The 17201-nt window shown below is 31.9% G+C and overlaps 1 protein-coding gene across 1 annotated transcript; it reads right to left on the minus strand.

Moving 5' to 3' along the window:
• Nucleotides 1–8629: 8629 nt before the first annotated feature.
• Nucleotides 8630–12403, minus strand: LOC113380719 (retrovirus-related Pol polyprotein from transposon TNT 1-94). Its single transcript, XM_026619854.1, has 3 exons — nt 11811–12403; nt 10883–11663; nt 8630–10804 (listed from the first exon to the last, which is right to left on the minus strand). The coding sequence occupies exons 1-3, from the start codon at nt 12401–12403 to the stop codon at nt 8630–8632; spliced, it is 3549 nt and encodes a 1182-aa protein (XP_026475639.1).
• Nucleotides 12404–17201: the final 4798 nt, after the last annotated feature.

Genomic DNA, 17201 nt, shown 5'->3' on the forward strand with positions numbered 1-17201 from the left:
ACGTCAATATTTATTTATTATAAATTAATAATTATTTTAAGTGATCAATGAAATATTATATGCTTGTTAAATTCATAAAAAAAGTGCGAATTCAACACGGGAATATTGTGGAAATAAATATTTTTTTACATAAAGATCTGATTTTGACATTTGCATTTCATTTCAAATTAATTATAACTGTCAAAATATTTTCTTTTGGATCGAAATTTAATATAATATGATATAATATTTAGTTTGTCTAGTTTATTTTTGTCAATTGCAATGATACCTTCAGATTGTACTATTCCATTTAAGAGGTTACAATTTTCTTGTATGATTAACGTTTGCGATGGCAATCAAAATTATCTCAACTCATATAATAATAATATTTTATTTTAATTACACAAATTTCTTTACACTTCGATAATTAATTCCAACGCATGATGCAGGTGTTTTGTTTATTTTAATTTTGTTTATATCATTTTTTTTTTTTAAATTAATGAATAAATCAGGATTCAGTCTAAATTAACAGATCAGTATCTTCATCTGAATATACAATTTTTTATATAAATATTGATTTTTTACATTTTCATTTAATTGAAAAATAGTGAATGTCAATTTCATATATTCAATATGCAGTATATTTGTAAATGTCAAAATATTTCCTTTTTGGTCAAAAATTAATATATAATATTTATTTTACAATATTGTGTTGTATCTATAATTTGTTCGGCAATATAACTGGAATAATTAATTTATTTGTTTCTTATTGAAGTCGTTTATTAAACATTTTTTTGTGAAATGTCAAATTTTTGTTTATGATTATTTTAAATCTCAATATGTCGCTTTTTTATTGTGATCTCTGATCTATAAGGTTTTGATGAAGTTTTGGTATCCGAAATAATTTGGTAAGCTAATCAAATAAATATAAATTGTAAATCTATTTATATAATTATTTTCATAAATTTTGACAATGGACATTGACGATTTTCATGTCAACATTTATTCAAATTTATAAACATTGACTTTTAATTAACTTCCCGTAGGGTAAGTTATTGTAATGGGCCGAAAATCGGAATTGAAAATTTTACATTTCTCGACGTTTTGAAGGTTTCTGAACGTTTTGGCATACCTCAGAAAAATGGATGTGTGTGTGTGTGTGTGTTGTGTGTGTGTATGTATGATGGATACAAATTTCCAGTCACGTTTTAGGGCGCACGGATCAACCGATTTGAATGGTTCAAAAAACATTCGATTCCTATTGATAGGGAAAGAGCTGATTAGTTTTTGGCAAAGGCAGGTCCAGCCGTTTCGGAGATACGGAGCAAAGAGTGCAGAAAATAGAAATCGAATTTTGATGAGCGAACGGAGTATCCGATTTGAATGATCTAAAAAACATTCAATTAGTAATGATTGGGAGAAGAGTTTATAATTTTTGACAAAGGCAGGCCCAGCCATTTCGTGAAGATACGGAGCTAAATATGTAAAAAATGGCAGTTTTTGAGAGAGAACTAAGCGTCCGATGTTTAAATGATTCAAAGAACTTCTGCTTGTCTTAACAAAATAATTGATTTGGAAAAAAAAATTTGTTCCATTTTTTTTTTTTTTTTTTTTTTAACTTCCGAAGGAAGAAGTTTATGTTTTCATCAAAAAATCGATTGCTAATTTTATGTTTTCTCGACGTTTCAAGTCATTCTGAAATCGAATGAGATCAACTTTGGAAAAAGTATGTGTGTGTGTGTTGTGGTGTGTGTGTGTGCGTGTGCACCAACAGATTTTTTGCCGTAAATCGCCGTTTTTTCCTCAAAAACGGCTGGACCGATTTCAAAAATTTAAAAGCCATTCGATGTATCTCGATGAGGACTATTGTTTGTCAGTTTTGTTGTGCGACGATCGGCCAAACCGTTTTCTTCGTAAATAGCAGAGAAGTGAAAACTCTTTCGTCCACGTTTTAGCCCGCAGTTATGAATCGATTTTGAAAATTCAAAAATCGTTCGAAAGATATGGTTAGGATCGTGCTGATTAGTTTTTGGTAGAGATCGGCCGGGCCGTTTTCTTGTAATAAAGTTTTTAAAAAAAAATTTCGACGATTTTTATGATTATTTTTTTGACGATAGATACCATAGTCTTCTAGGTCATACTAAAATATTACGGCCCTACGACAACTGGTTCAGCTTTAAAAATTCGTCAAAGTTTGCAAAAATCAGTATGGTCTTTTTGGCATTTGTCAAAATTAGACCTTTGACCGACGTTTTTTCAAAAACGCCTGAACCGATTTTAAAAATTTAAAAGCCATTTGATGTATTTCGGCGAGGACTATCGTTTGTCAGTTTTGTGTGACGATCTGCCAAGCCGTTTTCTTTGCAATTTGAAAAAAAGTGTTAAAATTTTCGTCCACATTTAAGCTCATTCTGCCGAACCGATTTTAAAAAATCAAAAACTGTTCGAAAGATATTAGTTGGGAATGATGCTGATTAATTTTAGGTGAAAATCTACCGAGCCGTTTTCTTGTAATTAACTGTTGAAAAAAAGTGTTAAATTTTCGTCCACATTTAAGCTCATCCTACCGAACCGATTTTGAAAAATCAAAAACTGTTTGAAAGATATCATTTGGGAATGATGCTGATTAATTTTAGGTGAAAATCTACCGAGCCGTTTCTTGTAATTAACTGTTGAAAAAAAGTGTTAAATTTTCGTCCACATTTAAGCTCATCCTACCGAACCGATTTTGAAAAATCAAAAACTGTTCGAAAGATACCATTTGGGAATGATGCTGATTAATTTTAGGTGAAAATCTACCGAGCCGTTTTCTTGTAATTAAATGTTGAAAAAAAGTGTTAAATTTTCGTCCACATTTAAGCTCATTCTACCGAACCGATTTTAAAAAATCAAAAACTGTTCGAAAGATATCATTTGGGAATGATGCTGATTAATTTTAGGTAAAAATCTACCGAGCCGTTTTCTTGTGTAATTAACTGTTGAAAAAAAGTGTTAAATTTTCGTCCACATTTAAGCTCATCCTACCGAACCGATTTTGAAAAATCAAAAACTGTTCGAAAGATACCATTTGGGAATGATGCTGATTAATTTTAGGTGAAAATCTACCGAGCCGTTTTCTTTGTATAATTAACTGTTGAAAAAAAATTTAGGCCGTTTTTCATGGAACTTTTTTTGGCGATATACATCATGGTCTTATAGAACTTACTGTAATATTACGGCTTTACAACAAGTAGTTTAATTTTAAAAATTCGTCAAACTTTGCTAAAATTATTATCGTTTTTTTTAAAAGTAGGATTGATGAAGTATATTATTTACACATTTTTTTGATCAAGTCGATTATTTATACATATCGGGAAGTTCAGTAATTTGCCTCAAGGCTAAATATCAAACCAACTAGTTTATTATTTTACTATAGTTCTAATATACTTTACAAATAATTTCAACTCTGCAATTCGGTTTATATAATTCTTATAAATATTAGACAATGTTACAATATTTATAATAATCTATTTGAAAACATTCAGTATTCCTCGAACATTTCGTTACGGTACGGGAAGTTCCAGCAATTTGCCTTAAGGCACGATGCCATAATTGCCTCAAGGCAGAATTCCACTTACAGCTAGTTAGATTTAAACTATAAATTGTGATTTTGAATATAGCATTTCATCTAATTTGGATATAAATGTGGATATATCTATATATGTACATGTTTTTGAATTATATTTTCTGAACTGTCAATTTTTGTTTTCAAAAATCATAAATCTTTTTTCTCAAATTTTCCATGAATTTTGACATTTGTCATTTTAGTGTTTTGTTTTTTTTGCCATTTTCTGTCAAAATTTTTTGAAAATATTTATTTTACAATATTGTTTTGTATCTATAATTTGTTAGGCAATATTTTCTGTAACATAACTTGTAATAATTAATTTATTTGCGTCTTATTGAAGTAACTCGTTAAACATTCTTTTTTTGTGAAATGTCAAAATTTTGGTTATTATTAACTTCCCGAAGGAGAAGTTTATGTTTTCATCAAAAAACCCGATTCGCTAATTTTATGTTTTCTCGACGTTTCAAGCCATTCTGAATCGAATGAGACCAAATTTGGAAAAAGTATGTGTGTGTGTGTGTGTGTGTGTGTGTGTGTGTGTGTGTGTGTATGTGAACAGATTTTTTGTCGTAAATCGACGTTTTCTCGAAAACGGCTGGGTCGATTTCAAAAATTTAAAAGCCATTCGATGTATCTTGACGAGAACTATTGTTTGTCAGTTTTGTGCGACGATCGGCCAAGCCGTTTCTTTATAAATGGCAGAAAAGTGAAAAATTTTTCGTCTACGTTTTAGCCCGCAATTCTGAATCGATTTTGAAAATTCAAAAACCGTTCGAAAGATATTGGTTGGGAATCGTGCTGATTAGTTTTTGGTAGAGATCGGCCGGGCCGTTTTCTTGTAATAAAGTTTTAAAAAAAAAATTTCGACGATTTTTTATGATTATTTTTTTGACGATAGATACCATAGTCTTCTAGATCATACTAAAATATTACGGCCCTACGACAACTGGTTCAGCTTTAAAAATTCGTCAAAGTTTGCAAAAATCAGTATGGTCTTTTTGGCATTTGTCAAAATTAGACTTTTGATCGACGTTTTCTCAAAAACGCCTAAACCGATTTTAGAAATTTAAAAGCCATTTGATGTATTTCGGTGAGGACTATCGTTTGTCAGTTTTGTGCAACGATCTGCCAAGCCGTTTCTTTGTAATTTGAAAAAAACTTTTCGTCCACATTTAAGCTCATCCTACCGAACGATTTTAAAAAATCAAAAACTGTTCGAAAGATATTAGTTGGGAATGATACTGATTAATTTTAGGTGAAAATCTACCGAGCCGTTTTCTTGTAATTAACTGTTGAAAAAAAGTGTTAAATTTTCGTCGACATTTAAGCTCATCCTACCGAACCGATTTTAAAATATCAAAAACTGTTCGAAAGATATTAGTTGGGAATGGTACTGATTAATTTTAGGTGAAAATCTACCGAGCCGTTTTCTTGTAATTAACTGTTGAAAAAAAGTGTTAAATTTTCGTCGACATTTAAGCTCATCCTACCGAACCGATTTTAAAATATCAAAAACTGTTCGAAAGATATTAGTTGGGAATGATACTGATTAATTTTAGGTGAAAATCTACCGAGCCGTTTTCTTGTAATTAACTGTTGAAAAAAAGTGTTAAATTTTCGTCGACATTTAAGCTCATCCTACCGAACCGATTTTAAAATATCAAAAACTGTTCGAAAGATATTAGTTGGGAATGATACTGATTAATTTTAGGTGAAAATCTACCGAGCCGTTTTCTTGTAATTAACTGTTGAAAAAAAGTGTTAAATTTTCGTCGACATTTAAGCTCATCCTACCGAACCGATTTTAAAATATCGAAAACTGTTCGAAAGATATTAGTTGGGAATGATACTGATTAATTTTAGGTGAAAATCCACCGAGTCGTTTTCTTGTAATTAACTGTTGAAAAAAAGTGTTAAATTTTCGTCGACATTTAAGCTCATCCTACCGAACCGATTTTAAAATATCAAAAACTGTTCGAAAGATATTAGTTGGGAATGGTACTGATTAATTTTAGGTGAAAATCTACCGAGCCGTTTTCTTGTAATTAACTGTTGAAAAAAAAATTTAAGCCGATTTTCATGGAAATTTTTTTGGCGATATACATCATGGTCTTATAGAACTTACTGTAATATTACGGCCTAACGACAAGTAGTTTAATTTTAAAAATTCGTCAAAGTTTGCTAAAATTATTATCGTTTTTTTTAAAGTAGGATTAATGAAGTATATTATTTACCCATTTTTTTGATTAAGTCGATTATTTAAACATTTCGGGAAGTTCATGTAACTTGCCTCAAGGCTAAATACCAAACCAACTAGTTAAAGTAGGATTGATGAAGTATATTATTTACTATATTATTTTCTTCATAAATAAAATAGAATATCTCATATAAGATCTACACCTGCTCAAACGATTTTTGAAAAAATTTCAGATGGCTGATTCTGCTGTTAGTGTACAGGTGGCTTTAAGGATAAGGCCTTTAGTCAAATCCGAAATTTCTAAAGGATATGTTAAATGCCTCGAAACAGTGCCAAATAAACCTCAAGTTTTAATAAAAAATCTTTCTTTTACTTACAACCATGTATTTCCACCAGAAGTTTCGCAAGCTGAATTTTATGACACTGCTGTTAAGGGTTTAGTTGATGGATTGTTTAAGGGTAATTTATTTCTACTAGATTTTAATTTTGACATAACATAACTTTGGTGTAGGTGAATTTATCTCTCATCTATAATCCTAAATTCTATTTTTATCTTCAGTATCTTTACTTTATTATTAACTTCCCGAAGGAGAAGTTTATGTTTTCATCAAAAAACCCGATTCGCTAATTTTATGTTTTCTCGACGTTTCAAGCCATTCTGAATCGAATGAGACCAAATTTGGAAAAAGTATGTGTGTGTGTGTGTGTGTGTGTGTGTGTGTGTGTGTGTGTATGTGAACAGATTTTTTGTCGTAAATCGACGTTTTCTCGAAAACGGCTGGGTCGATTTCAAAAATTTAAAAGCCATTCGATGTATCTTGACGAGAACTATTGTTTGTCAGTTTTGTGCGACGATCGGCCAAGCCGTTTCTTTATAAATGGCAGAAAAGTGAAAAATTTTTCGTCTACGTTTTAGCCCGCAATTCTGAATCGATTTTGAAAATTCAAAAACCGTTCGAAAGATATTGGTTGGGAATCGTGCTGATTAGTTTTTGGTAAAGATCGGCCGAGCCGTTTTCTTGTAATAACGTTTAAAAAAAAAATTCGACGATTTTTATGATTTTTTTTTGACAGTAGATACCATAGTTTTCCAGGTCATACTAAAATATTACGGCCCTACGACAACTCGTTTAGCTTTAAAAATTCGTCAAAGTTTGCAAAAATCAGTATGGTCTTTTTGGCATTTGTCAAAATTAGACTTTTGATCGACGTTTTCTCAAAAACGCCTAAACCGATTTTAGAAATTTAAAAGCCATTTGATGTATTTCGGTGAGGACTATCGTTTGTCAGTTTTGTGCAACGATCTGCCAAGCCGTTTCTTTGTAATTTGAAAAAAACTTTTCGTCCACATTTAAGCTCATCCTACCGAACGATTTTAAAAAATCAAAAACTGTTTGAAAGATATTAGTTGGGAATGATACTGATTAATTTTAGGTGAAAATCTACCGAGCCGTTTTCTTGTAATTAACTGTTGAAAAAAAGTGTTAAATTTTCGTCGACATTTAAGCTCATCCTACCGAACCGATTTTAAAATATCAAAAACTGTTCGAAAGATATTAGTTGGGAATGGTACTGATTAATTTTAGGTGAAAATCTACCGAGCCGTTTTCTTGTAATTAACTGTTGAAAAAAAGTGTTAAATTTTCGTCGACATTCAAGCTCATCCTACCGAACCGATTTTAAAATATCAAAAACTGTTCGAAAGATATTAGTTGGGAATGATACTGATTAATTTTAGGTGAAAATCTACCGAGCCGTTTTCTTGTAATTAACTGTTGAAAAAAAGTGTTAAATTTTCGTCGACATTTAAGCTCATCCTACCGAACCGATTTTAAAATATCAAAAACTGTTCGAAAGATATTAGTTGGGAATGATACTGATTAATTTTAGGTGAAAATCTACCGAGCCGTTTTCTTGTAATTAACTGTTGAAAAAAAGTGTTAAATTTTCGTCGACATTTAAGCTCATCCTACCGAACCGATTTTAAAATATCGAAAACTGTTCGAAAGATATTAGTTGGGAATGATACTGATTAATTTTAGGTGAAAATCCACCGAGCCGTTTTCTTATAATTAACTGTTGAAAAAAAGTGTTAAATTTTCGTCGACATTTAAGCTCATCCTACCGAACCGATTTTAAAATATCAAAAACTGTTCGAAAGATATTAGTTGGGAATGGTACTGATTAATTTTAGGTGAAAATCTACCGAGCCGTTTTCTTGTAATTAACTGTTGAAAAAAAAAATTTAAGCCGATTTTCATGGAAATTTTTTTGGCGATATACATCATGGTCTTATAGAACTTACTGTAATATTACGGCCTAACGACAAGTAGTTTAATTTTAAAAATTCGTCAAAGTTTGCTAAAATTATTATCGTTTTTTTTAAAGTAGGATTAATGAAGTATATTATTTACCCATTTTTTTGATTAAGTCGATTATTTACACATTTCGGGAAGTTCATGTAACTTGCCTCAAGGCTAAATACCAAACCAACTAGTTATTTTTAAATTCAAGTGCCGCTTTTTTATTGTGATCTCTATTGTATATTTAGTTTTTATTGTGAGTACACACTTTCATAAATAGTTGAACTTTGGAAATACAAAAAAAAAAGAAAAACTAGTGGTGTATGTGTAGAATTTATGTTGAAAGTTTATGTGAATAATAATACAACCGTTTATGCAGAAGGATAAAAACAGACTGACTGATTATATATTCTTTAACTAAACACATTCATAACAAACATTATTAACAATCACTTGTTTTTACATAAAACAAAAGACAAACATATATACATAAACATAGTAGACACAGAGCGTTTAATATTAAACTTCAACACCCCCACTATACTAAACAACTTGTGTACTCATACCTAACTGCTTTAAAAACTTCAAATGTTTATGTACACTTAAGCTCTTCGTGAATATATCAGCAGGCATATCATTTGTCTGCATATACTTTAGATCGATCACACCATCTGCAATTGCTTCCCTGATGAAATGATGTCTCACATCAATGTGTTTTGATCTTTTGTGGAAAACTGGATTGTATGAGAGTTTTTGTGCTGACTTGTTATCATTGTAAATACGTACACTCTCATTTACATCCGTTAACTCCATTAACAAATTTTTTAAGTATATCGCTTCTTTGGAAGCATCCGATATTGCCATGTACTCGGCTTCTGTACTTGACAATGCTACAGTTTTCTGTTTAGAGCTTTCCCAAGATATAATACTATTGGAGAATTTGAAACAGAAACCTGTGTACGATTTTCTATCAACGTTGTCACTTGCCCAGTCTGCATCAGTATATCCTACTAGATTCTCTGAATCCTTCTTAAATTTTAAGCCATACTTCTTAGTGCCCTGCAAATACTTTAGCACCCTCTTTGCACTTTTGAAGTGACTGCTAACATAGCAATTGTTAAATTGGCTAAGATAACTCAGACTATACGCAATATCAGGTCTTGTCATAACAGCTAAATACATTAGACTTCCAATGAGTTGTTGATAGGGTAACTCCTGTTCAATTTTACCTGAAGACAATTTCAAATCACTTTCCATAGGTGTACCTGCTTGTTTGCAATCTTGCATATTGAATTTATTTAGTAGTTGATCTATATACCTCTCCTGATCCAATATTATACTACCATCTTTTTCATAATTGATCCTGATTCCTAAGCAACATTTGGCCTTACCTAAATCTTTGATTTTGAACTTTAAATTCAATTCGGTCTTCAATTTACTATTTTCAGCTATATCATTTGAAAAAACGAAAAAATCATCAACATACAATGCTATTACAGTCATAGTATTATTATTACCTTTTATAAACATGCATGGTTCATACTTAGATTTTCTGTAACCCAGCCCAAGTAAAACTGTCTCAACCTTTTGATACCAAACTCGAGACGATTGTTTCAAACCATATACAGCTTTGTTTAATTTCAATACTTTGCTACTGTTATCTCTATAGCCATCTGGTTTCTTCATATATACCAATTCTTTCAAATGTCCATTCAGAAAAGCTGTTGTGACGTCTAAATGCGTTATGCTTAATCCTAATCTTACTGATAAAGCCATTAATAATCTTAAGGTTGAATGCCTAACGACTGGAGAAAAAGTCTCATCATAATCTACACCATACTGTTGAGTGAAACCTCGAGCTACCAACCGAGCTCTATATCGTACTTGGTTTTCAGTATCTACTTTTCGTTTAAAAACCCACTTGCAGTCCACTATACTACAGTTTTCTGGCATATTCACTAACTCCCAGGCCTTATTTTCCTCGAAAGATTTTAATTCTTCAGCTATAGCGTCCATCCAATATTGCTTGTCTGGTCTTGACATTGCTTCCTTAATTGTTTTTGGTTCTTCCATTGGAAAGTTGTTACACGCGTATGTGACATAATCATCAAACGTTTTCTTCTTTCTTGTTCTTTCAGACTTTCGTATTTCTATAATATTTTGTTCATGATCACTGCCAGCATTTTGATCCTTTTCTTCAGTTACAGGCTGCATTTCATTAACCCCCACTGAAACACTGTTCTCTACTGGTTCTATTGGGTTCTTGCTAGGCTCGTCGTCAATAGTTTCCATAATAACTACATTTCTACTTGTGGAAATTTTATTTGTGACTGGATCAAATAATCTATATCCTTTAACGTCGTCTGCATATCCGATCAAAATCTTTCTAACAGATTTTCTGTCCCATTTTGATCTTTTCTGCTTCGGTACATGATCCATTACAACGCTTCCAAATATCTTAATGTGACTAACATCAGGTTTTTTCTTCCACCATAATTCAAAAGGTGTTTTTGTTAGATCACTTGTTACACTTCTGTTCTTCAAATATGCTGCTGTATTAACAGCCTCTGCCCAGAACTTTTTATCTAACTGACCATCAAATATTAGACATCTGGCCTTTTCTACCAAAGTCCGATTTAGTCTTTCAGCAATCCCATTTTGTTCAGGTGTATATGGATTTGTTCTTTGATGAATAATACCATTTTCTTTCAAATACTCCTAAAATACTTTATTACAATATTCGCCACCGTTATCAGTTCTTAGTGTTTTAATTGGCATACCCTGTTGCTTTTCAACGACAGCCCTAAACTCTTTGAAGCAACGAAGAACTTCATCCTTTGACTTTAAAAAATAAACAAAACACATCTTTGAATAGTCATCTTGAAAACTCAAGAAATATCGCGAACCACCTATAGATAACTGTTCCATTGGACCGCAAACATCAGACTGAACTAATTCCAGAACTTTTACTGCTCTTGAACCTTTGTGTTTGAATGGCAATCTAGTTTGCTTTCCTTCACAACAAACTATACAATTATTTATGTCTGATGTTGCCTTCTCGGATATGGTGAGTCCTTTTACCAAGCCTTTACTCAATTTACACAAATCTGTTTTATTTATATGTCCTAACCGTCTATGCCATAAATTTCCTGACTTAGGATCTGTAACTAACAAACAATTAATATTATTTATCATGAGTTTATATACTCCACCTGTAAGTACCGCCACTGCAACCAAAGTGTTATTTTTGCTATAAATTTTGCATTTATTATCATTGAAAACAACCCTGTTACCCTTTCTGGTAAGAGCGCTAACAGATAATAAATTTGCTGACAATTGTGGTACATAATGAGCATCCTGTACTTCAACATCATAAACTTGACCATAAACCGCTGTCCTAAGAGAAACGCTGCCACAAGACACTACCTTCAATTGCATATTGTTAGCTGTCCTTACTTCCTGCACATCAGGTTTCTTGTTGTATTCTCTTAAATTGTTATTGTCATTCACAAGATGAATACTGGCTCCAGAATCAACATACCAATCTGTTTTATTATAACTACCAGTTGAAAAAACTCTGTTAAATTCATTTTTATCAGGCTCATTATTCACATTATTGAAACGACATTTATTTTTATAATAACCAAGTCTTTTGCATTTAAAACACCTAACTTCCTTTTTAGTATCAAAATTGTTGGAGTTTGAAACTTGGCGCTGCTTGTACCTGCCATTTTGTTTTGCTACAAAGGCGCTCTCATCATTATTAACTGCAACATCGTTGCCTATATCCAGCAGCTTCGTTTTTATTGTGTCCGTTGTAATGGCTATACCGGAATACTCAATAGCCATAATCATCGGCGAAAACTTTTCCGGCAATCCTGCCAAGAGCAAAGAGCCTATCCACTCATCATCAATGTTAAATCCCGTTCCCCTCAATCTCTGCCCTGTTTCTATTATTTGATTGACATATGAGCTCGTGGATTCACAATTAATTAATCTAGTAGAAATTAATGTCCTTAAGAGATTAATCCTTCGAGTGAAGCCTGAATCACTATACATCGCCTTTAATTTTGACCATAGCTGGGCTGAGGTTTTTGTTTCTTTTACATATACATATAAACTTGTATCTAATGTTAATATCAATTTTGCTCTTGCCTTTTTATCCTTGATCACATCAATTTCTGCCTCGTGCTTTGGCTCTACAATGCATTCTGCTAAATCTTCTAAGATTAGAAAATTTTCTGCTGCAAACGCCCAATCGTCATATGTTTCACGTCCTTTTAACTTCGGTACATTCACCAAGTATCCCGACGACATAATGATTAAAAAGGCACTAAACTGTTATTCAATAAACTTTAAAAAAAACATGGGATCTGGGCCCATAACCTGTAGAATTTATGTTGAAAGTTTATGTGAATAATAATACAACCGTTTATGCAGAAGGATAAAAACAGACTGACTCATTATATATTCTTTAACTAAACACATTCATAACAAACATTATTAACAATCACTTGTTTTTACATAAACCAAAAGACAAACATATATACATAAACATAGTAGACACAGAGCGTTTAATATTAAACTTCAACAGTATGGCATCGTGCCTTAAGGCAAATTGCTGGAACTCCCTAATGAAATATTCGAGAAATTTTAAATGTTTTCAAATATATTAATATAAATCCTGTAACTTTTATTATCTATCTTGTTATATCTGAGCAAATCAAATGTAAATCATAAATCAATTTATCTCCAGATTATTTATCTCCATTAACAATCGTTTCAAATTTCATTTCGAATTCAATTTAAAAAAAATAGTTGCCTGATTTACACAAAATTGAAAAAATGCTCCCTTATAGTCACAGTCTAATTGCATTTGCAAATAATTCTGTGTGACATTTTCACTTATACTGTGCTTAGCTTGGCGGCATTTTCACATTTTTCAATAGTTTTCACAAAATTCGAATTGGAAAAGTGCTCTAGTACATAAACAGTCTAAACGCACTTGCGAAAACATTTGTATCAGAGTGCCGCTTAGACTGTGCTTTGACTGGATAATTTTTCGAATTTTTAATCCAAAATTACAAAAAAAATTTATAAAAAATAAAAAAAGATGTAATAATTTTTTATCCTCAAAAGCAATTGTTTTGTCAATACAAGCAGAAAGTTTTCTAGATAATTCAAATCGGACGCTTAGTTCACTCAAAAACTACCGTTTATTGCACATTTAGCTCTGTATCTTCGAAATGGCGGACCTGTCTTTGCCAAAAACTAATCGCCTCTTCTCCGAATCATTACAAATTTAATTTTTTTCAGATCATTCAAATGTTTTTTAAACCATTCAAATCGGTTGATGGTTGATGGTGGACATACAAAACACACACACACACACACACACACACACATACACACACGCATCTATTTTTTCTGAGATATGCCAATGTTCAGAAACCTACAAAACGTCGAGAAATGGAAAAATTTTCATTTTCGATTTTCGGCCCATTACTATAACTATCCTAAGGAAAGTTAAAAACGATTTTTGGGAATTTCTACACTAGAATACACCCTTAAGGCAAGTTGTAAAGAATCGACTTAACACATAAAAATTTAGCTATTTAGATAACATTTTTAATAGAAGCAAGTCCATATCGAGTAACAGACATTGATGGATCAAAAATACGACTCCAAATATACACATACACATGCTTAATCCAATTTTGGTGTCAATTGAAAAAAAAATTACTATCGACTTTGACATCTTCCGATTCTAGATTTGTTTCCACCACCAGCTTTACATGGCGACTAGAGAGTAAAGAGTTGGCTCCGGGAGAAACATCCAAAGTCCGATAAAAAGTTTTTGTTTTGCTGTTGCCGTTGCCATTGCCGGTACCGCGCGCCGCCTTATATATATATATATATTTTTTTTTTTCTTTATTTATTATAGACAATCAGAATTACAAGTTCTATGAGTCTATGTGATTAAGTATGACGTTTAGAGGTATCTTCCACTGAAGAGATTCCCCTGTAGATAATCTATAAAATAAATCAATGTTAATTATTTATATCTATGTAAATAATATATCTATGTTAATGAATAATCTATGTTAGTAATATAACAGAGCTTAAATTAAGTTAGTAGATCTTCTGGCCATTTTCTTTTGAGCCTTCTAGTTGGATCATGATTTTTGATCAATTGCATGGCTGGATTTGGATGTTGGTCTAATTTCATGTGGTATGAATTGCTTCTTTGCTGAATTACTTCTTTTACGGTCAGTATGTTTAAATCTGAATGAATAGTATTATTCGACACGTACCATGGTGCATTAACTATTGCTCTTAAAATTTTATTTTGAGTTCGTTGGATAATCTTTATGCTGGACGTGCTTGCACATCCCCATAGTTGAATACCATACGTCCATATCGGTATAATTACTGACTTATATATTAGTAATTTATTGTTGTATGACATTTTAGATTTTCTTCCTATTAGCCAGTAGAGTTGTCTAAATTTATCCATAATTTGCTTCCTTTTTTGTTTTATGTGAATATTCCATGTTAGTTTGCGGTCCAGATGTAAACCTAAGTATTTAACGCTGGTGCAAGTCAATATTTCTACGTTGTTTATAAATACAGTAGGACAGTTTTTCTTTCTTGTAGTGAAAGTGATATGTCGCGTTTTATCCGTGTTTAGCTTTATTTTCCATTTCATTAACCATTTCTCTAACTCAAACAGGTGGTCCTGTAAGTTTAGTGTTGCAATTTCTGGATCTTCGTGGGTAGCCATGATCATGGTGTCATCGGCAAATGTGCCGAGGGTGGCGCGCCGCCTTATATATGTACTGTAGTTGTTTGCTAACTAAAGAATTCTATTCTATCATAAAAGTTTATTTTGCGACACGCCCCTCCTCTTGGCCAGACCTTCTTCTTCTACTTCATCTTGACTTATGATAATAGGTCATGTTTTGTTCGCGCACCAGAGACCAGAGATATGAAATCGGGAAGCAGCGATAGCAGGAGATAAATAATTTCACTTTCAGATATAACATCTCGAAGTACAATTTAATGGCTTTGACAGAAAACCCGACTCGGTGATCATACGCTTTAGTCATTCTGAATCATTTTGGACATTTTTTTAACTTCCCAAAGGAGAGTTTTATGTTTTCATCAAAAAATCCGATTCGCTAATTTTATGTTTTCTCGACCTTTCAAGCCATTCTGAATCGAATGAGACCAAATGGAAATGGAATGGAATGGAAAAAGTGTGTGTGTGTGTGTATGTGTGTGTGCGTGTATGTGAACAGATTTTTTGCCGTAAATCGACGTTTTCTCGAAAACGGCTGGGCCGATTTCAAAAATTTAAAAGCGATGTACTCGTATCTCGATGAGGAATATTGTTTGTCAGTCATGTGCTACGATCGGCCAAGCCGTTTCTTTATAAATCGCAAAAAAGTGAAAAAAAAAATTGTCTACGTTTTAGCCCGCAATTCTGAATCGGTTTTGAAAATTCAAAAACCGTTCGAAAGATATTGGTTGGGAATCGTGCTGATTAGTTTTTGGTAGAGATTGGCCGGGCCGTTTCCTGATAATAAAATTAAAAAAAAAAAATTCGACGATTTTTATGATTATGTTTTTGACGGTAGATACCATAGTCTTCTAGATCATTCGTCAAAGTTTGCAAAAATTAGTATGGTCTTTTTGGCATTTGTCAAAATTAGAACTTTCATCGACGTTAATTAACTGTTGAAAAAAAATTTAAGCCGATTTTTATGGAACTTTTTTTTTGGCATATATATCCTGGTCTTATAGAACTTACTGAAATATTACGGCCTTACGACAAGTAGTTTAATTTTAAAAATTCATCAAAGTTTGAGAAAATGAGTAGTTTTGTTGACGTTTGTTAAAATTAAATTTAGACGATTTACTTGGTATAACGATAGATTACTTGGTCTTAATGAACATACTAAACCATTAATGTCCTTCGAAAAAAAAAAATTGATTTGTGAAAATTTGCTTTTAGAAAATACTCCGAGTTAACATGTTCGTTCATTTTCAATTATGTGTAATTGAATCCGCTCGGAATACTTTTAATCACTCATAAATTAATTTATTTTTATTGATAAATCGATTATTTACACGTAGCGGAAAGTTCATGTAACTTGCCTCAAGGCTAAATACCAATACCAACTAGTTTAATATTTTTTTTAAATAACTTGTAAACTTCATTCCGTGCATTCCTTTCTAGATAGTTTAGCAAAATTAGATAAAATGTACTGCAATTTGAAATAAACGATCTTGTAAGCTCCTATACACTTTTTTAAAATAAATTCACAAAGCAATGTTACAAATTTTATAAATTTCTAAATTTATAAATAGCTGCTCCACATCTAGCAGTTCTCTGCCTCTGTCCGAACAGAAATTTATTATAAACTGCCAGTGTATAATCAGGCAAATCATCCTTCATATCACATCTGGCATCACTGCGTATTAAGCCCTATTCATTAAACCTGATGCCGTAATGAATCAGCCTTTTTTTAATATTGAATGTAAAATCTGAACAATATATTACTTTATACAGAGGTTTACCACAATATTCTATCAAATGTCCTTCGAAATGCAAGACATCTCACAAGCTCCAGGCATGGCTACAGGCCTTACATGTTTTCCCATAAAAAGTTCTTTTACCCTCAAAGTATTTTCATAACTTTGCTGCAATGGTTTCTCTGACTTCCGTATGTATTTTTTCAAGACCTGTATGCAATTCTCAAATTTAAAGGCACTAAATGAATCAAGTGTACCAAAACTTCTGGTGACATTAGCTAAGTGTAAAATGTTATGACTTACATAATGATCTCCATATAAAATCTTAAATCTTTCAACAAAATGATGAAGTAGCTGCTGAGCATAATCTAAAAGATCATTTAATAACGTGTTGCTACATAAAATTTTAATAGCAATATGTAAAGTAAGAAAATTTTATAAAAGTCATTTGAAATATGACATGAGATTTCATAAATACTGGACCACTATACAATAATAATTGTCTAAATTCTGTAGGTTCATGGTCTAACATATTTCAATGATCGAGGCTTCCTAGCAAAGTCCTTGGATATATAAA

Source organism: Ctenocephalides felis, unplaced genomic scaffold (genome assembly GCF_003426905.1).
Source record: "Ctenocephalides felis isolate EL2017-DRISC unplaced genomic scaffold, ASM342690v1 CF-g0.4_SCAFFOLD_02337, whole genome shotgun sequence".
In the NCBI taxonomy this organism is placed as follows: Eukaryota; Metazoa; Arthropoda; class Insecta; order Siphonaptera; family Pulicidae; genus Ctenocephalides; species Ctenocephalides felis.